The 22,201-nt window shown below is 32.8% G+C and overlaps 1 protein-coding gene across 1 annotated transcript in view; it reads right to left on the reverse strand.

The window, feature by feature from the left end:
• shot (dystonin-like protein short stop) overlaps positions 1-22,201 on the reverse strand; it is a 1,026,404-nt gene that overhangs the window by 66,229 nt on the left and 937,974 nt on the right. Inside the window, exon 32 of the mRNA XM_089596194.1 lies at positions 15,890-15,952. Coding sequence (XP_089452320.1) covers positions 15,890-15,952 — 63 coding nt within the window. The remainder of the gene's footprint in view (positions 1-15,889; positions 15,953-22,201) is intronic.

Genomic DNA, 22,201 nt, shown 5'->3' on the forward strand with positions numbered 1-22,201 from the left:
TTAGCATTTGCTATGACAATAAATAATTCTCAAGTTCAAAGTTCTAACAGCATATATTTATACTTAAAACACCATTATGTTTACATAGACAATTATATATTTTAGTGACAAGATAAAAAAATAGTATCTTTAACAAAATTGAATAAAAACTTTATTTTTAGTTATGCATTTTGTCTGGATCGTTTTCTAAACACGATTTGGACATAGAAAATATAGTTTGAGAAGAAATTTTCAATTGTAAATAAGTTAAAAATAATAGTTTAAAAAAAAAATTTTATTTAAATTACAAGTAGAAATGATAAGCTATGAAATTCAAATAAATGATAAATAAGACTCTTCTGAATCGTTAGTTCTTCTGTTCATTTATATTTAACTACAGACCTCGAAAAGCTGTAACTTGTTATAAATTGCTTATCTTGAGTTACAGCAGCATAAAAAGATTTTCTAAAAACGTTTTATTTTTTTCTTTAGTTTTTAAAATCTTACGTACTGCAGTGTATAAGAAATAAGGTAACAGTGTTAACCTATAATATAAAATTTGAAACAAAAATATTTTTAACCTCAAGGAAAATACTTGTGACTTCCCATGTCATAGACTTATTATTCATGAAAATAAACATAAAATGTTGTACTTAAATAATAAAAAACAAAAGCTCAGCAATCTGCAAATATCGAGCGGTGCATCTGCCCTTGTAATCGCGTGACGTCTAACTTACATCTTTTGAAATAAGCTACCGTCGCAAAACTCGAACTACGCATGCGATCTTCAAAAATCATATAGTGCGCTTATTTAACAACATTAATTCGCAGAGATACGTCCAAGAATGTTAATAACAAAGAATTTAAAAATTTAATACTGCATATTTCCACAAAAATATTATACACTAATTCGACAGAAACTTGTACTTAATGTAAAATCCAAGAGATCAGCATTTTTCACCATTGTCTACTGCGTGATTATTACACCATGACTGTGCTTGTGTTGATCGAAAGTACTAAGGTTAAGCTCTGATTTGTCATTCGGACCCCCAACCTGACGTGTCTTCAAATGCAAGAGTTTAAAAACTCCTTGTGCATAACAATTTTTGCCTTTTCTCTTTTATCAAGTGCTCCAAAGTAACTATAAGAAGAGTAAGTTCTGTTGCGTCTTTTAAGCGGGTGTGAGACTTACTTCGGTGATTAAGATACATGTTAAAAGTCTGCATTTCAAGCAAATGTGAGACTTAGTTCGGTGACTAAGCTATGTAAAAAAAGCTCAAGAAAACCAGGCCACTGTAAACTCGCCTAAAAAATTAATCAAGGAGGAACAAGAAAGAAAGGACCGTCAACTTGGGTTCCGACGTTAAAGCAGCAGCTTAATTATTGTCATCGCCAAGAGTACTCTCGTGTAGGATTCGAATCATCGTTGCCGTCAACCTTGTAAGATCTTGCGACTGTGTGCGCACAAACAGCGGCTAGCCAACAAACATAGAAGTAATTTCAGTTAAGAAAAACAATAAAGTGTATAAAGATTGTAAATGCGAATCTGAAACCTTCTTATTTATACTATTTGTAAAATCAACTATTCCCGGCTTTTATAAATTTTTTAAATCATTAGATAAGACATTACTTGGTGGTTAATTAAATATTACTTTCTTAATTCAAAAATACTACTTACTTTATTGTATGAAACATTCTAAGATTCAAAATTCTAACTGATTGACACATAATTCTCTCTTTGATGAATAAATTTAATATCAAGGAACATTCAAATAGACAACGTACGACAAGACTTTTATAAGGACGTGAGATAAAAAGACGAATAAGATACGTTACTATCACATTACATAAGATATAAATTCAAATAGTAGATTTATAAACTACTTGGAAACTAGTAAACCTTTACTTATTGTGCTGAAGAACACATTTGTTAAAAAAAACTATACATAAAACAATGCAGAATCGTTGTAGCTTTTTTATGACATAGCAGTTTATCTTAAAAAACATTATTTTTGTTTAGTTTATAATTAATTATTACGCACAAAAAAAATAACTAAAGTAAATAACCAACTCATTTTAAGCAATCAAATATTTAGAGTCATCTTATTTCAAACCAAGGTAAAAAAAGTTTTTACCCTTGGTAAGGGCATAAACTCCCTAGTGTAAGTAACCACGGTTTTAAAGATAGTATTTAAATGCATTAATTTTGGAACACACGGTTCGTACGATTTACGTTACAGGCATTTTTTCATACATTTTTGTTTTTATTTTATAACCTAATAGGTACATGACATTAATACAAAAAGTAATCATCATTTCTCCACTTACTTTTTCGTCTTAGCAGACGAAAATAATGTATAATATATTTATTTAGTAAAAGTAATTCCAAATAACTAGATTTACTACCATCGCTATAAGTGAAACTTCTGTATTGGTATTTGGTCTACATTTCGCTTCTTTTTTTGAGACCTTTTCATCAGTTTTGCTCAGAAAGATAGTTGTGAAGTTGGTCATTGGGAGTTCCTTGTAAAAAACATAACCTTAAAAAAAATAAGCCAGTGAAGTAGATAGAAAAATATTGTCAATATCTATTATACTTAGTTGTTATGTTTGTGTTTATTATGTTAAAGTTTCCTATCTACTTAATTTAACTACCTATGAAGTTATTATCAATCAATGATGCATATAGCTTTTTTATTTTAAACATATGTATTATATACGACAGACGTTATAAAATTATACAACGTTATTACGTACATTCAATTTAATTTAATACTGATATGAATTTAACACAGGTTTTTAGTTAAACTGTGTAACAAATTATGCAAAGCAACGCAGCAAAGTGTAATACTACGGGGGAGAAAGCTAGTATCGGAAGGGGTCTTTCATAATCAAACGAGGTGATCGTGCACTATTCAAATCTACAATATCTCGTGAGAGATTAGCGAGTAAAACCGCTACCGAGACTGCAAAAGAGTGCAGGAGCCGTTCGATAGAAGTAAGATCATTTAGTTTGTGTTTTTAGCTTGGAATGAAAATCAGGAGATTAATTCTCTGTGGGTAATAATTTTGTCCTTGTAACGTATCCATTAAGCGTAACTTTGCACACTAGAAGAGGTTTGGTCATAAAATCCATAGCAGGCTCGGCAATTGGAATTCAATATGTGATAAGATTCTTTTTGGTGCTTAATTCCAAGGGCAACTAAACGTATCAACGAATTCGCACTAAAGAGCGATAATGAGGCTTAGCTAGATCTCTCAACAATCTTGACGAGAGAGGTATTTACCTATACAAGTTTGGTGGATATTGATGTGTGTGAGACTTGCGAAAACAAGTGCGACAAACAAAAAAAATGTTCATAGCTCTTAGTTAGCACGATAGCGCGCACGTTAAAGCTACTTTATCATAGCATCAATTCATTGACGCGTATATTCGTTCTGCTTTTAGACACAAGGTGTATTCTTAAGAGATACCATCGGCTTTAATATTATTATCCAATCATTGAGTTCCTCATACTAGTAGTTACGTAATTTTGTAAGATAGTTTTAATTTAGTTTTAAGTATGTGCCGCTTCCATGAATCTGTAGGGTTCAATTAAGCTAGTTTTATTAAAATTATTAAATTATAAAATTAAGTTTTTTCATGTGAGTCTCTGTAGGGGTAAACGGTACAGTTGTTGACCCCCCGATAGTGGTTGACCGTTACATGCATTTTTAAATGGAGCCTTTATACATAGATATACAAATTATACAGGGGACAATCACTACCTTAAGGTGTCAATAACTGTACCGTTTACCCCCATCTTGCTGAAAGCAGCTAGCACCCAGTAGTTTATGTTGAAGGATTTTGCAATTCATGCTATTTTGACCAGCGTATATTATACGAACTTTATCATTTTAAAACTGTTAGCACATAATAAAAGTATTACATATTATTTTTAAAGAGCATCTTATAGAACATAATAATCTTCGTTTTCGTTCACTTCTTCTAAGTTATTCAGATAATACAACTGTTACTTCTAAAAGGACAACAAATAAAATTGTTATCCTTGTTTTTTTTTTCTTGAGGAAACTAATCTTATTGCATATCATACAACAATTTACTCCAAATAAATATGAAACTACCTTCTGTATAATTTACGCGACTAATCTTCATGTATCAATTTCAAATAGGAAAATGGATATTTTAGTCTTCTTAATTTATCTGGCATGCAGAACTAATAGCTAAAATTTATCTGAGAACCTCTAGACTCAGATCAATTTACTTACAAGTTAAGAAAAAAAAAGAAGAGATAAATTTTACTAGGCTTATTACAAAAGACACCCATTAATTATATTCTAACAAATGTGCCCTCACAAATTATTGAGTAACAGATTTTACTACGGTGAAGCAATGAAGCTTACATTAAGTAGGACGTTTAAAAATATAATTAAAATTGAGTATACTTATGCAGTAAGATTTCGCAGTTTAACTTAGAACGACGTGGAGAGAAAAGTTATAAGAAAATTTGTATGAGAAAAATTATCTAGTCTGTTGACACTTACAGCTGTACATTGGGCTAAGGGCCAGAGTAAAGTCGTTTTGCAAGAATAATTTTTTTTTATTTGACAAATAGAGCCCATGTTTCGTTACATCAAAGCTTTCTGAAGCCTTATAAATTTTATAACAATAACTGTATTGCTGTGTATCTTGATATAACAATTAAAGAGAGGACAGTGAAGCCTAATTAAACACCATGGTGATACAACTATTTTTTGCACATACTAAAAACGAACGTTTTGCATCAAATAATTAAAAATCAAAACTGTCCAGCAATAAGATAATAACTGTAACTCTTGAAGTATTATTTAGGTTACAACCTTATTGACTGATGTTATACTACAAGATTTATTTGTAAACACTACATTAGTACCTAACAAAGGAAGATGTTCAAGACGACTTACAGTTTTTAATCATCTAGTAACTAAAAAATTTTTTTTTTTAATTTTTAGATGACTTACAGTTATCGCTCTCTGCTCGATTTCCTACTTTTTATTTCTAAGATCAGTAACCTACCCTTCAAGGCAATAAATCGTATATCATGTTGATAAATAACGATTTTCTTAATTAAAAATTTAAAAAAATGTCAAAAGATAATATCTTCTTCGCCAATCATAAGTTACTTATCTTGAAGTTACGTTACACATAAAAACTAGAAATTTAGGTAACCTGATGTTTACTATGAATTATCAAAATCTGAAGAACATAAATCATTTTCCATGACTCACATAGATTACTCTGCTAAATTTCTCAGTATCTTATTTTAAACTGACAAGGTGTACCTATAAATTTCAATATTGTCTATAATAAAAGGTTAACTATTTTTCTTATTAAAAGATTTCGAGGAAATATAATATTCAAAGCAATTTTTAAAAAACTCTAAGTTGAGAATCTAATCTTCTTATTTTAAGGTTATAGTCTACATCTCACTTTAAATTTATATATTAAACTTTTTTAGTTAAATATTATACGTGGCCCTTTCGAAAATAAAGTTCCTCAATGATTATAAACAATTATTATAGTTTGAGAAACCAAATTAACTTTGTGGGCCATTTCAAGATAAAGTGAGGATCAAATAATTCATTTGCATCCGTTAATTGCTGATGTGACAAGGGTTATTTATTTTTTTAAGAAACATACCTTCAAAATACATACAAAAACTTTTTTTACTTTGTTACCTTAGTACAACAGGTTACGTTTACTATTATTATCATTTGTAATAGTGTTATCTTACTTATATATAGCAAATATAAAGCAAAGTCGCTAAAACTGTTGTAATCGCTAACTGCAGAAATTACAGAACCGATTTTGCTGAAATTTTGTACATCGATTCTTGACGCTTCCTACATGGTTTTAGAAAAGTTTTTGATCTCAAAAAATTTGAAAACCATAGGAATAAATGAGTTCAAAATTTTGCAAACCTATGCCAGTTTTCACTTTAGTTCAGTAGGATCCGTTAAGTGGCATCGACATAAAATCGAAGATACCTGCAACATAATTAAACGAGTGTGGTTATAATACGCCAGAGCGTCTCGAAAATTTTAGTAGTTGTCTAGCGGCACTTCATCAAGCTCCATCAAGCTGCATCAAGAATGTAAATAATAGTCGTGCAGCTGAATATCCTGGTTACCAACAACACTTTTCTCCAATGAGCAAGTGACCTAGATCTACTTAAAGATTATTCTACCCAATAACGTATCTGGCGAAATACCAGGGGACGTATCTAGCCAAAGCACATTCTGCTCCAACACTTTAGAGTTATATGGCTATCCAGCCTGGTGCCCTCAGATAATTTTTTACTACAAATGTAAGCCAGGGAAGACAGCCCTGAGGATCACGGGCAGCCACAACGGCTTTCTTCTCAATGGTCGTCCCAATGGCATACACACAGAGAAGGTATTCACTAGGCCCATTTTCCCGACTAACGATGAGCGGTTGGTTATGTGGAGAGCGATCCGAAGATAAAACATTCTTTGGTCAGTGGCGTACCTCCCTTCATCACAGTCTCCATACATAGAGACTTCGAGGGTAAGTGTCAAGCTACCCGCAGCCAGCTCTTCATCATCAGAAATAATAATAAGGAGTAGCTGGAAGTTTCTAGGTTTCTACTAGTTTAGTTTACCACTGGCCCTTTCTAGGGGCCATTATAAGTATTTACGTTCCCTACTTAACCATCAATCTCATCAGTTCTTTTTAGGGTCACCTAAGCTTAAACTACTTTGCCAACAGATAAATTTTTCACTACCATCTCCAGAAACGATTCGTAATTAAGAGACTATGTAAAGCTTGCTACTATCAAACCAAGTCAGTCATTTACTGGCAGATGTCACGAGCAAAGTTGTTCGTCACAAGGCTGGGAACCCCGGTGATTGACGTCCCTATATTATCCACTTAACTCTTAGCATTTAACTAGGAATCACCGATCCTCTCCAGTCTGCGCTTGGAGAACCTAACAGCTATGAAGGAGAAATAAACTTGAGCCAACGGGACAGTCTTCAATGGGCAAGCGTCTTGAAGCAATCTCTCCACCTTAGATCACAAAAACAACTGAGTCTGCAAAAAAAGTGCTTTAGACACAAACGTCTTCGGTGTAATACCTAGAGACGTTGGAAAAAAGCTCTACAACTGGCTCAAAAGCTTTTCAGGAGCCAATAAAGTATTTACGTTCCCTGTTTAACCATGAATCTCATCGGTTCTTTTTAGGGCCACTCAAGTTTAATAGACCAAGAGCTAAGGCCCGAGGGTGGTCCAAATTTCAACCAGCAGCCACTCTCACCAGAATTGAGGAACCTTGTGATTCGTGGAGATCTGAAATACTTCGGTCATATTTCATTCTGGTGAAGAGTTATGTGGTAACTGTAGTAATGCTACATGGTCTTTTTATCTGACCAGCTGCAACTTACACTAATGAATAGAAAAAAAAAGTCGTTACCTGGAAGTACCATTTAAGGCAAGATTAGAATCCATCTTATACCCGAAAATCGACCTTCAAAATAAAAGACTCCCTAGCCGATCTTATTCATAATGCTTATCTAAGATAATAGATAAGGCATTATAGATAACATTACATATAATAATACAATATCTGTATTTTTGGAGGTCGATTTTTGGTTACAAAATGCATTCTAATCTTGCCAAAAATGGCACTCTTAGCTGACAACTTCCTATTTTCTATCCATTTGTGTAAGTTGCGGCTGGTTAATAAAAAAGACTATAAGCCACTACTATAATTACCACATAACTCTTCACCAGAATGCAATATGACAAAAAAAGTTCAGATCTCTCCGAACCATGAGGGTCCTCAATTCTGGTGAAAATGGCGGCTAGTTAAAATTTTGACCACCCTTCGGACTTAGCTCTTGGTCTATAAACTACCTTGCAAACAAATACATTTTTACTACTAGTTGTGGAAGCGATTCGTCAACTAAATGACTACGTTATCTAAAGACGGCCACTATTAAACCAAGTCGGTCATTCACTGGCAGTCATCACGAATTGAGTTGTTCTTCGCAAGGCTTAAAACACCGGTGACCGACGACCCTATAATTACCCTCTTGACCCTAAGCATTTAACCAAGAATCACCGATCCTCTTCAAGGCCTGCGTTGGGCAAACCTAACAGCTATGAAGGGAAAAGAAGCTTGAGCCAACGGGACAGTCCCCAACGGGCAAGCATTACGAACCAATCTTTTCATCTTAGATCACCCAAACAACTGAGTCTGCAAAAAACAGGTGCTAGACACTAACGTATTTGACGTTATACCAGGAGACGTTGGGAAAGATCTCTACAACTAGCTCCGAAGCTTCAGACTTTGTAATTTTTCACCCAATTAGTCTGGGGCTTCAACAGCAGGCCAGAGAAGATCACCTTGAGGTATCCAGGCAGTCACAATTGCTGTAAATTCCAGTCAAGAAAGTGTTTACTTGAGAAGCTTACCGGTCTTTTTCAGAGTCATCGGACGTCAACAAATATATTAGAACTTAAGAAAGTTGACGAAAAAGAGACTGTAGGGGTCACAAAAGTCCTTAAGCATGCTAAAAGTTGCAAGATTGAAACAGCAGCACAAAAAATGTGGAGATTAAAACCTAGGATTTTTTTTCCCCTGGTAATAAAGTTGTGAGATAAGAGAAAATCATCTGTTTGTAAGATATATTTTTTGGGAGTTATTAATCTAAACAGCTTTAAAAAATAGCCCTTTTCGTAAATTATACGGGAGAAGCTGTAAATTAACAGCCCCTCATGGCCAGATATTTTTTGGCATAAGGAACGCACGGTAATTTTTAGTATAATTATATTTTTTTTTAATTTTTACAGCTTATTATTTGACTTATTAAATTGTATGGATTTCGAGCAAATATGTTTTTAATATAAAGATTTTTGTTCTGAGAAGTGTCAGGAATAGACGTAAAATTTTCAACTGAAAACGTTTCGCATTACATGTCAACACACTACGGTGTTCCATTTAGTAAGTCTCGGGCGAGGCCGAGACGGGGGGCCACTAGTATTTTATAACCCAAAATAGGTTTACATTACTAGGATGACACAATTCTTTAACTTAAGAAGTCGGATTATCCATTTGAAAACAAGGTTTCCAGAAATTACTTAAAGAGCAAAAAATTTAGATTGTCAAAAATAACATCAATTTTTTTAGATTCATTTATACGACCGAAACATAGTTTATTTTGTTAAAATCCCTTTTTTTAAAAGAAACATAGATGAAAATTACAAAATAAACGTGATTTACTTGATTTTCGAATAAAAATAAGTAAGTACATTATAATTTAAATTTCACATTGTTTATAATTCCTAGTTAAACAAATGATTATGCAAACAACATAGAAAATGTTCTGAAACTCTTAAATTTAGGCTGCTAATTTTAAAATAAGATACTAAAAACCAAGGCAAAGTACGATTCTTCAGTAAGTAGTGAAAAACGATGTCTATTGGTTAAATTTTTAGAACCGTATAAAATACCACGTATCACTGAAAATTCTTGTCAATGTATGTAACGTAATTGCAAATGAAAAAAAAATTTAAACTCAGATTTTTACTTACATTGGTTCTGAAGTTACTCATACTTATTCATTATTTTATTCAAATTTTTATATTAAAAAATCATTTTACCAACCGAAAATTAGATTCTTAAACTTCAGAAGTTAGATGAGCAGTTTCAAAATTATAAAAGAGGAAATAAGAAAAAAAACAGTTAGTAGTGAGCATCTAATGATATGTAAGAATCAGTGGACAGAAGGCGGGTAAACATCTACGTATAAAGTAATATTTCTATGAAGTTCTATGGCAGACAATGTAAGAATATAAATATACCTTCCATGAAACAATATTTTGTACGGAGGTGGTGCAATCATCGTTGAAATAAGTGTATACACGTTAAGTAGGTGTGATTTTAATAAATATTTTAATCTTTAATAAATAAACGACACGCTTTCTGTAGAATGACCCATATGTGTATATATATATAAAATCCGAAACTGACTATAACTATGGCACAGTAAATCAAAGAACCAGCAGAAAATTTATCAATTTCAATTGCGTATTTTCAATACAGTAGATAATTTCGTGCCAGTAGAGAGATTGATTGTTATGGGCAATGCACTTTTTAAGAAAGCTGACTATTTTAGCTATCTTTCAGATTTAACTGCATCTGACGAATAGAAGTTACAAGCCACAAAGGTTTTTCGTACAAATTTCTAGGAAAACAATGCTGTAATTTTAAAATTTATTTATAAATAAACAGAATTCCATTAATTTACTTCTATTCGCAAAAATAGCAGCTGAAATATCTCATGTCCAATAAAGTATAGAAATTAAAAATGGACATAATTTCAAGGAGAACAAGTCTCCTGATTAAAAATATATACAAATAGTAATATTAAGAATCGGATAGGAATGCACTTATTAAAGAAGAAAATAAAGTGTAAGCTGCTAAAGTTAGAGTCATAAAAAAAATGTCAAAGTTGCTATCATAAAATTTTTCAACACAAAATATCATGATAATTATCAAATAAAAGATATAAGTTATTAGCTAGTTGATAATGTACAATAGCCCATTGAAAGATAAAGATACAGAGGATTTTTAATCCAGTAGACAGTGGGTGCTTGAGTACCCAAGTATGAAGTCATACTTCTATAAAATTGTATGACAGACAGTATAATTATAAATTTAAATATACTTTCTATATTATATACAATGTTGGTGCAATTATTGTGTGAATGAGTATCCTACGTTTATTAGGTGTGGTTACATCTAATATATTAATATTTTATAAAGAAAAGATTATAAACAATGTAGTACAGCATAATACAATATAAACAAAGGATAGGCTGGCTAGTACATAACTGTGAGCTTTTATTGAATCTTCCGATGATTTCAAAACAACTTTTTACCACTCACGCAGATTACATTTTTAACATTACGTTTATATCTGTCACATATGCGAGGTCTGTCCAGAAAGTATTAGGCCTATCTCTGCAACTCTGTGCCGTAATGTTCGAGCAATGTCTGTGGTGCATAAACGTAAACAGTAAGGCCTTACGAACTCAGTGGTTGCTCGTTGATACCTTCCAGACGCACAGTTAATGCGCAGCGCGTCTTTGTTTACAAAGATACTTTTGAGTTTAGCAGATTTCGTGATTGTTAAAAATGACTGAAGAGCAAAATCAACAATTTGCATCAAATTTTGCTTTTAGCTTGGAAAAACGAGTTCTGAAAAACTATTCTAGAGATGCAGAAGGCTTTTGAAAATGAGTGGATGAGCAAAACATGACTGAAAGAGTGGCTTAATCGTTTTAAAGAAGGCCGTACTTCTGTTGATAGTAATCCTTGTTCTGGCCGACCTTCGACGACAAAAACATTGGATAATATTGAGCGGGTGCGACTTGCAATCGAACAAGATCATCGTATGACTGTGCGGAAACTAGAAAAAGACCTTGGAATGCCAAAACTATAATTTGGGAAATGTTAACCTCAAATTTACAAATGACACGCGTGTGTGCGAAGTTTCTACCAAAATTGCTCAGTGCAGAGCAAAAACAGCTCTACGTAGAAATCACACAGGACAACTAAGAAATGGTGAATAATGCTTATACTTTGCTTAGAAAGGTTATTACTGGCTATGAGTCATGGATTTATGGTTATGATCCTGAAAGAACAGCGATTTGATGAAAAAACGACAGTTGAGAATAATGCGACAAGAGAACTCAAGGCTATTTATAAAAGTAGTTCCAAGACTGTTTCGAAAAGTGGAAACATCACTGGAACCATGTTGTTCAATTAAATAGGGATTATTTTGAAGGATGCCATGATGAAGAATAACGCTAGCCCAAAGTTGTAGAAGCAGGCCTGACACTATCCGGACAAACCTCGTACTCACACATTCATTTCTAGTCTATATTCATCCACAATATACTTGTGTTTGAAAGATTAATTAAAACCATCCTGTAGTACCGCTTTATATTTAACAGGATAAACCGTAACAAGTGATGCTATATAATGAATTGTCGAACTATTTTCAATGTATAAAATTGTTGCAGTACAATATTCTGCTTAGTTACAGACGAAGTTGTGTATTTTTAATATTATTGTATAAGCATATGAAACAGACTTAGCCCCTTGAAGAATGCTAATACAACTCAATGTCATCTTAAAATATTCTCTATGCACTACAACAATATTCTGCAAACTTACTTTTTTATGATATATTTTTTTTCATAATAAGTTATTTTCCTCATATTTATATAAGTTGGTATCGTAAAAAAACTAAAGATAATAAATACATGCTCTAACGTTGTACCTGGCCAGCTTAGCACTCACACACCACTAGCCTGGGTACAATGCTATGTAAATACCACTGCGCGGCTTTGACCTCTTTGATGAGACCGTCGTACCCCAGCGTTGCAACCCATATGCCCCGCATAGCAGTTAATACTTTTTCCCTTATCAAATAACCGCCAGTGACTCGCCTATAAAGAAGCCACTAGGGTACCCCCAAAGAGACACTACTTGTGAAACCCGTAGCCGCTAATCACGAACCCGCAATCACTGCCCACTTTGCTCGAGGAGGGCACGACGTGCGCCTCGCGACCCGAGTTTTTCCGTAGCCCTGCGTCACGTATAACCACTAACACCCAGCCTCAGAAACCCGCTACCCTGAAGTGAGGGCCACGGAAACGCGTCGTCTTCACTATCGCGTACCCTGCCCACACTACACCTACTGCACCTCAACAGACACAACGTATTCACTGGCTTCCTCTTGACCTTCGACTCCAAGGGACTCCTGGTCCTGGATGTCAGCTCCAGCTTCAGTCATCTCACCAACTCCCGCAACCACCCGATCGCACCCAGCCAGCCAAGACCCTAGCTTTCTCTCCAGTCACAAGACCCTTAAAAGAAAGCCCAGACAAATTGTGAGCCACACAGTAAACTTTCGATGCTGCTCCAAATCTCTCGTGTTGTTGAACCACGATAAAATTAACGTAACGGGAAATAGCGAAAAATCAAACTGCAAGTTCCAGCTACTTCTCCTTGCTCGATACCTCAGAAAAATCCCTACCAACAATCCTTGATCGATCGCCTACTGCCGATCAATGATTGCTGATTGGCTATTAATGCACCAGTGCCCTCTTTTATTTATTTTATCATCCCTTCACCCTTATTGGCATAATAATTTCATCGGTAAATCGTACCGGCACCTTTACCGTTTTGGTCCTCACGTTCCAGACCGTTCCACTCCCTCAAAACTGGAGGCGCTGTCACGAGCATTATACCCACCACCGACCAACAAGCCACACCTTCCATGCCTGAGTCGCGTCAGCACCGCTCGCCGAGCGCGTGCGCATGACTTTTGGCCTGAGAGGCATTACCAGATCGCGCCGAGCACACACACAAGCAAGTATCCATAGATTTACTACAGTCAGGCACCTGCATGCATGTGCTCAACGCTGCAACTTTGTTACAATGCATACAATCACAGCTAATATATGGCAGTGAGCTCTTACTTTTAGGCAGATATTAGGACAGATACCAACTTAAGACATCAAGTGGGAAAATTTATAAAAAGATAAATTAGGGGTAGACAGGTACTCCAGAAATATTTGAACTTTAGAAATAGCAAAGAAACATAGTAAATGTACAAAAAAAAAAAAAAAAAAATGAGCAGAGTGAGCAGCTGAATACGATAAGATTTGTGAAAAATTTTACAGCAGAATTTCGTGCTGCTATTGGTGTGCAAACGTTATCACTTGTTTCTGAAATCCATTCGAGTTTTTTAAGACGTATATAAATTTCGTTAACTGAGCAGCTCAAAAGAGACAAATAAGCTAACTATGCTTAAATTATTTTTAATTAGAAAGGCAAGGATCTGTCTCAACCTCCAAGTATTTTTTAGAACACAAGATTTTTCAACATTTATTCAAAAAAATAATATAATGCAAATCGCAATTGAATGTTATACTTTTTCTTGCAAATTTTTAATTTTAGTATAGTAATCCTTTTTCCTAAAAGTAGACGAGTAATAATAAGTCATAATTTTTTTAAATAAACATAGCTTTTTTAAAGGCTATTATTTATGTACTGAAAGAAAAATAAAATATCCAAAATTGTGTGAGAGTTGTAAATCATTCTATCAACGACAGTTATGACAAAAAGTTGACATATTTACAGCAAAGCAAGAATGTTTACATAAATGTAACTGTTAGTGAGAATTACATTTGTAACTTTTAGCACACGGAGAAAAAGAATTACATAAAAAACTGAACAAAAAAACTAAGCACTCCGGGAGTGCAGGCAGAAGTGAAAACTTGAACTTATGGCGCGTTGGGCACTTTTTTGGGTGAGCATTTTTAGGTGCGCTCGCGACATGAGAAGTTGTACATAAAAAATCAAGTTTATCAAAGCAATGTGGGCACTTTTTGAATGGACATGAAGTATAATAATATAGAAACTATATTCAAAGGAAGTGGTTTTATTTAAATGAGTAAATATTAGTAAATAGTAAATACAAAATTTATCAATTTTTTTAACACAATATTATAGTAGCAACACAAGTCAAATGAAATATTTGAATAAATAAATTTTCCGTTTAATATTCATTTATAAAATAAATACAAAAAACTCTCAATCTCGTTTGTCGCGCGGGCACGAACGAATGCCCATGCAAAGACTGCGTATCAGCGTTGGTCTAAACATTATTCCACGCTCACAGTTCATGCTTAATCGCACATAGCGCCACTGACTGGATCCCACCGAGAACTACTTCGCGTGAGAATTCGAATTCAAAATCGTATGATTTTTTCAAGAGACAGTAGGCACGGAAATTCAAATTCAAAAGAATTCTTGGTATACTATTTATGTATGTAATCATACAACATTATCCAATATTTTTAGGCATTAATTAGCCAATACATACAAAGATTTCTTTCGGATTTGAATTTCTGCGCCTACTGTCTGCTGAAAAAATCATACGATTTTGAATTTAAATTCTTGCGCCAAGTAGTTCGCGGTGAGATCCAGGCAGCGGCGCTATGTGCGATCAAGCATGAACTGTGAGTGTAGAATAATGCTCAGACCAACGCTGCTGCGTATAGCATACAGCGCTCTCGCATACCTATACACTCTGAGTATACATATAGGTATGTAATCTCGTCTGTCGCGAGAGCACGAACGAATGCCCATGCAAAGAGCGCGTACAGTATACATATATTATAAGAATACACGCGGAGTATATCTGTGTAAAATCTCGTCTGTCGCGAGAACGGCTGAAAATGCTCACCCACAAAAGTGCCCAACGCGCCATAAGAAGTTTTCACTTCAAAAATAGAAAGTAAAATCGTAGCCAGAAAACGTTTGATAAGGATCAAAAGAAAGCACAGGAAGAGCTAGTAAAAATTTACACATTTTATATTAATAGACTTATTGCCTAATATTTCATGGTTCAGAAATTACTAAATTTGTCTTGTATATCATATCTTGCGCTCCTTTACGGTAAAAAATAATTCTCACTTCAACAAATTAAACGTTGACAATTTTAACACTACCATACAGTTTTTCAATTTTTTTTTTTATTGTTTCAGTGAACTGCTATATCAGTATGGCCCATGCTGTTTTTCTACATCCATACATAAATTAACTTAGTGGTCACTCAATTTAAAATTTTTTTTATGATGTACCTGACTTTCACAGAAAATAGTATCTACGGATAAAAAGGCTTATACAAGTTGTGTGACATAATAGCAATGACTTTTATCATACGAGACATCATCTCAGGTTGACTAATTATGCTAATTTTTAGGATTAATATTAAATAAGCAAAATATAAAAGTATAAGATAAAAAGTAACAAAAATGCTTAATTACCTCTTGGATAAGCTGACAGCAGATAATGATGGAATACTTGATGCTCGGTTCATTGAACTCATTCTGTAATAATATTAATCATAAAAGTATAGAGATCAAACAAAGAAAGACTGTAAGATAATTGATGAAATTTTTTAATATTTTAAGATGACGACTTTACTCTAGCTTGAGTAAAATTGTTGCAACAAAAATTTTAATGATACGTTTGTATGATGTATGTTTCTTTGAAAATCTTTTAACTATGACGTCAAGTAATGTGAGAATTAAGAAAGTACAGGTATAAATTGTATATTTTAGACAAAAACTTTTTTCTTGTGTTTTAAAGGTTTGAGCATACTATAATCAATTAAAAAAATTTTATTTTATACTTTACGTAAAAAAAAAATTTATTTGTGAATGCAAGGTAAAATAGAACACTGATAGAATTTTTTTATGATCATACATTTAATAAAATCATTTATTTCCAGCAGTCACAAAATCTGTAGTCATGTGACGTAATCTTCAAGGGTTACGTTAGTAGTAGGACATTGGATGCAGTAGTAGTGGGACAAATGTGATAAATTTTTTTTAAATATATACCCAACAATATTGTTTTTATTAGCAGAAGGTTATTAACTATTTTTAATCGTATTAAGATTCTTAAAAAAACAGATCAATAAGGATTTTTTGTTTTATAGTAAGTAAATAATAAAATCGGAATAGTCCTAACTGTTTTGTTTAATAAGTATCTGTTAAGTTTTTTGGATGTAAAAGCTTTTTTGCATCTCTTTCAATTCATTTATTTTCATTTTCAAAAAGCTTTTTGCATATCTTATTTTCTAGTTAATGCCTTTTTTCATTTCAAAATTTTTTTTCCTATGTTCTGATATTTGTAGTTTAAGTTTCGACTATTTAACTTTCCTTTTTTTTGCATGTTTACCACTATGGTGTATTAATTTATAGCTATTTCTTTTTCAATAATTTTATCGCTCTCTCTCTCTTTTTTTTTTTTTTTTCTAAATAATATATCACACTATCAATCACCACTATAGGCTAGTTTTTTTAAGAAACTTTCTTCTTGGCTTCCAAATCAAGAGTTAGCATAAAAAATTTATGTCTCAAAGGTAAATAATTTGGTTTATCTGTGGTGGTAAGTAACATATTCTAGAGGCATAAATATTGAATAGAAATCTAATATGACAAGAAAAATATCCGTTGTTTAGGTCATTTATAAACGTAATAAGAATATTACCTTTATTATTCTGCTGAAAATTGTTGAAAGCTTTAGTTTTTTTCAAACGTTTTATTTCCACCGTTATATTATTAAAAACTTGGTTTAGTAATAGTATTTGGGCTAATTTTATTTCGGTAGCTTAAGAAATTGTCCAATAAATAATCCACAAAATAAATGGGATACACTGTACACGTTAATTAGGATTTTATTGTTGCAAAGCAATTGTTTGGGCTAGGTAACGTTACGTCCTCTACTAGTTCAAAATTTGAATACACTCGAAACGTTTGCAAATACCCACATTTACTATTTATTTAAATTCTACTGATTGTAGAGCCAACATTGTATAAAGAGTCAAGCGTTATTATCTCCTTAGTAACAAGTTTACTGTTCATATCATGATGTTCATTACTGCAAAAAGTACAACTACAACTATTTGGTTGGTTGAGTTTTAATCCAAAGGATGGGTAGGATTATCAGCTTTATTTAAATGTCAGGATTCACAATCAGTAATCAATTGTGTAGGTGAAGTAGGTATAGATTTTGGACTAGTACTACCTTAAGTATGACTAGTTGTAATAGAACCTTTTACAGGTTACTGACATTTTCAGAATAACTTAATGCTAATAAAAAAATTATAGTTTAAAACATACGTTTAAATAAATTACTTGATTTGACCAAAACATCGTTTAAGGTAAGCACATCGAATAAATACTTATACAGATCAATAAAACATTTTTTTGTCTTCCCTGTAATACATAACACAATATACAAAAAAGAGATTCAGGAATATTAAGAAACTTTAGTTAGAACATTTTTTAACAAACTAATAAACGAAGTATTATTTCCTCTAGATGCGCTACTATACCCAGCATTTTTGACGTTGTCTGACAACATCCCATTCTACTTAATCTGTTTTACTATTAAAGCACCGAGACAACTTGTTTTCTAAGTCATGGACGTGTCATAACAAGCGACTAAATTTATGAAAGAGACTAAGCTTTTACATGTACAGTAGAATTAAGTAAAGCTATCGTGATACTTGCTTTCGTCTCATCGTCAAGTCTTAAGCTGTCTCATATCGCTGCAGACTTTTTGCTTTGAGAATTTAATATCAAAGTACTGTTTTTGTCATGAAATCAATGACAAATTTTCTACTACAATCAAGTCCTGGACTCCAGCCATCCCGTTAGCATCACAAACTACAAGTTTCTTGAGCGCTTCGTTGGTAAGGTTTCAATATATCTTATCTTACTAATATATAAAGCAAAGTTGCTGAAACCGTTGTAATCGCTTACCACGAAAACTAATCAACCAATCTGGCTCAAATTTTGCATACTGATTATTAACATTTTCTAGTTGGTTTTAGTATAGTTTTCATCTTAAAAAAACTGATAAGAATAGCAGTAAATACACTCAATGTGTGGCAAAAATACGCTGGCTTTACACGTAAGTTCAGTAGAATCCGCTACCATCAATCTCATCAGTCCTTTTAAGGACCACCTTAGTTTAAACTATCTTGCCAACAAATATATTTCGTTGACTTAAAGACTATGTATAGCTTGCTACTATTAAACTAATTCAGTCATTCACTAGCAGACATTACAAGCAGAGTTGTTCGTTGCAAGGCTGGGAACCCCGGTGACCAACGAGCCTATACTACCTTCTCGACTCCAAGCATTCAACCAGTAATAACTGATTCGGTCTAAGGTCTGCGCTAGGAGAACCTAGCAGAAATAAAAGAAAAATTTACTTGAGCAAATGGGACAGCCTCCAACGGGCAAGCATCGAGAACCAATCTCTATACCTTAGATCACCAAAACAACTGAGTCTGCAAAAAAAAGGTGCTTTAAACACCGACGTCTTCAGCGTAATACCAGGAGACGTTGGGAAAGAGCTATACAACCAGCTCCAAATCTTCAGACTTTGTAGTTTTCCTTACGATCAGTCTGGTGCTACAACAGCAGGTCAGAGAAGATAACCCTAAGGTATAAAGGCAATTACGTTTGCTGAAAACTTCACGTCAAGAAACAGTTCACTTAAGAAGCTTACTGGTCCTTTTAGGGCCATCAGACGTTGAACAACCTTGCCATCAAATATATTAGAACTCAATAAAGTTGACAAAAATAGTTTTATGGGCTTATAAAAGTCTAAATCATGCCAAAAGTCGCAAGAGGGCCAATTGGAAGAAAAACTTTAAATACCTCTTATAAATACAGTTTTAAGCATCAAGAAACTGACGCAGAACATTTATCGAGATTGAAACAGCAGCGTCAAAATCGACAAATAAAGAGTTTATTGCGTTAAAAATCAGCTTTTTATTGTACCCTTAAAGTAATCTCTTAAATCTTCCAGATTTTTTAATTCTTAGAATATGTATTTATATTTATGGGGCGACAAAAAATGTAGAGATTAAGCTTCAGGACTTTGTTGCTCTGGTAAAAAAGTTGCGAGAGAAGAGAAAAAAAATTTTTTTAGTACATATTTTTTGTGAGTTTCAAACCTTTACATCTTAAAAAATAGACCTTTTCGTAGATTATACGGAAAAAACTGCAAATCAACGACCCTTTAGGTATAACGATTATTTTATGTTATAAGGGATGCACGGTACTTTTCAGCGAAATTATATTTTTTCACTATTCACAGCTTATTCTTTGATACAATAGAATGTATGGATTCCGAAAAAATATACAAATTTTTAATTAGAAGATCTATGTTTTGAGAAATGTCTGGAATAGATGTAAAATTTTAAACTGAAAACGTTTTACATTACATATTAACACTCTACGGTGTTCCAGTTAGTGAGTTTCGGGCGAAGCCAGGGCAAAGACGGGGGGCCGCTAGTCTCATCAATATCTACAAATTTTAAGTGTTACACTTTGTAAGAAATCATCAACTTATAATTGAAATAAGCAAAAAACCTTTTTTAATTGTTATGTTTAATGATTTTTGGCTATTTTATCATTTAGATCACTTCGTCCACAGAAATATCTTGTATAGAAAAGTTTTATTTTAGTTAAACCTAGAAATTACTATTTCTATCAACCACACATAGGTGGTATTTTAAGAACTACTTTTTTCACTATAATGTCCAAAGTTTACATTTCAAGATTTTCTTCAATTTCGAAGCATAAAAATAATTTTGAAAAAATATTTAAAAGTAATGAGCAATAACGATGGATGTATAACTAGGCCCTCTACCTGCTCTTGCTTCTTTTACGTGCTGTAGAGAAAAGTTAATATCAGGCGTGTGTGTGTATGCTTCTTGTGTAGTGCTTTTTATCATATAAGTTGTGCAGAAAAAAAATTACAAGGAGTTGGTTGAATATTTATGATATGCAGTTGTAATCATAAGTTAACCTCCAAATTGGCAAAATACTTTAAATTGAATTAGGGAAAAATAATTTTTTAGGCAAATTAGTAAATAAACTTAAAAATTGTCAAAAGGACCTAGTGTTATCGTATAAAAGAAGAGAACATTGTAAGAAAGGAAACCAACAAATGAGAATTGATGGAAACAGACTTACATCTAGTAACTCAACATAAAATGATGTTTTCAGTGAAACCAGTGTGAATTACCAAAACGAAATAAAACATTTAAAAGAGAAAAATTCATTGTGAACAGAATTGAATGAAAAACTAAAGAGCAAAAATATCTTATTGGAGCAGCACATTGATCTTATGAAACAGAGAAGCTCTCTTGCAACTGTCTTAATAGATATTAATAGTACATCAAACCACAATTACAAGAAAAACTTTATACCTAAAGGAAAAATGACTGCAATAACAATGAACAGAAAGCCTGGTATAGAAAACAAAATAATAAAATTATGTAAGACCAAGAATTCTTTATATCAAGAATGAGGAATTGATATTAATAATGAGACAAAGTTTCATAAATACAAAAACCACACCAAGAATCTAAAAAAATATTATATAAAATTAAAAATGCATATAAACGTAGTGCGAAAGCATCCACTAACACAAATAAATTATAGCCGTTTGTAAGAAATAAAATTAATGCAAAAATACATATTACAAGAAACATTGACTATGTATATATATATCCAATTAATACTATAAAAATATGATAAAAAATCCAACTTTGATTGCTAAGACTTTTTTTTAATGATCATTTTGTCAACATAGGAATTTCAAATTCAGAAAGCATCAAAGAACTTGAAATAAAGCCTACCTAACAGAGCGAAGTACACTGTGATAAAAACTGTATGTATGAATCCCTTTAATAAGGATGAGATTCTAAAGAAGTTTATGTCTTTCAAGGATAAAATTGGGGGGACACACAAAATACACGCAGAAATGATTAAAAGATTGAGATATCACTTGGCTTTTTGCTTCGTGTTATATTTAATAGATGTATTAAAACTGGTTACTTCTCTGAATGCTTTAAATGTACGGACATAATACCGGTACACAAAAGTAGCGATAAGTACGATACAGATAACTATAGGCCTGCTGTAATTAGGGGAATAACATTAAAATTTCTTCAAAACTACGTTACAAATAGGAGCTCAAAAACTATGATAAATTATACTCGCAGTAGTTTCCAAAAACTTTATAGTGGAGTTCCTAAGAGTACAATGTTGGGTCCCTTATTATTTCTTATATTCATAAACTCTTTACTGAACCAAACATAAGGTATTATCTAATTTGCAGATGATACTGCAATTTTTTGTAGCTCAGACTTTTGCTTTATCTTACGTAAAAATGTGACAGAAAAATTAAAAACAATGTTTTATTGGCTTTATGTAGATAAACTAGCAATAAATTTAAGTAAGACATTAATCGTAACTTTTAAAAAATATGAGGGTTTTATACCCATTAACTTTCCAATTATCATAAATGGATCTGAAGTCAGTAGAGAAAAAAAGATCGGTTATCTTAGTTTAAAGTTAGACAGCAGATTTTGTTGGGAACTTACGTTAAAAACATTATAAAAAGAACAAAATACTTATTATACATTTTCTACAAACAAAAGAAATACAAAGAACAAGTCAATTATTAAATGTACATTATGCTATGTTACACAGTGTGACTACTTATGGTATTGCGGCCTGGGGTTCTGCGTACGAAAAGGTCTT

The sequence above is a fragment of the Copidosoma floridanum genome, unplaced genomic scaffold (genome assembly GCF_036245765.1).
Source record: "Copidosoma floridanum isolate Cflo_tuat_1 unplaced genomic scaffold, Cflo_Japanese_pri ptg000030l, whole genome shotgun sequence".
Classification (NCBI taxonomy): domain Eukaryota; kingdom Metazoa; phylum Arthropoda; class Insecta; order Hymenoptera; family Encyrtidae; genus Copidosoma; species Copidosoma floridanum.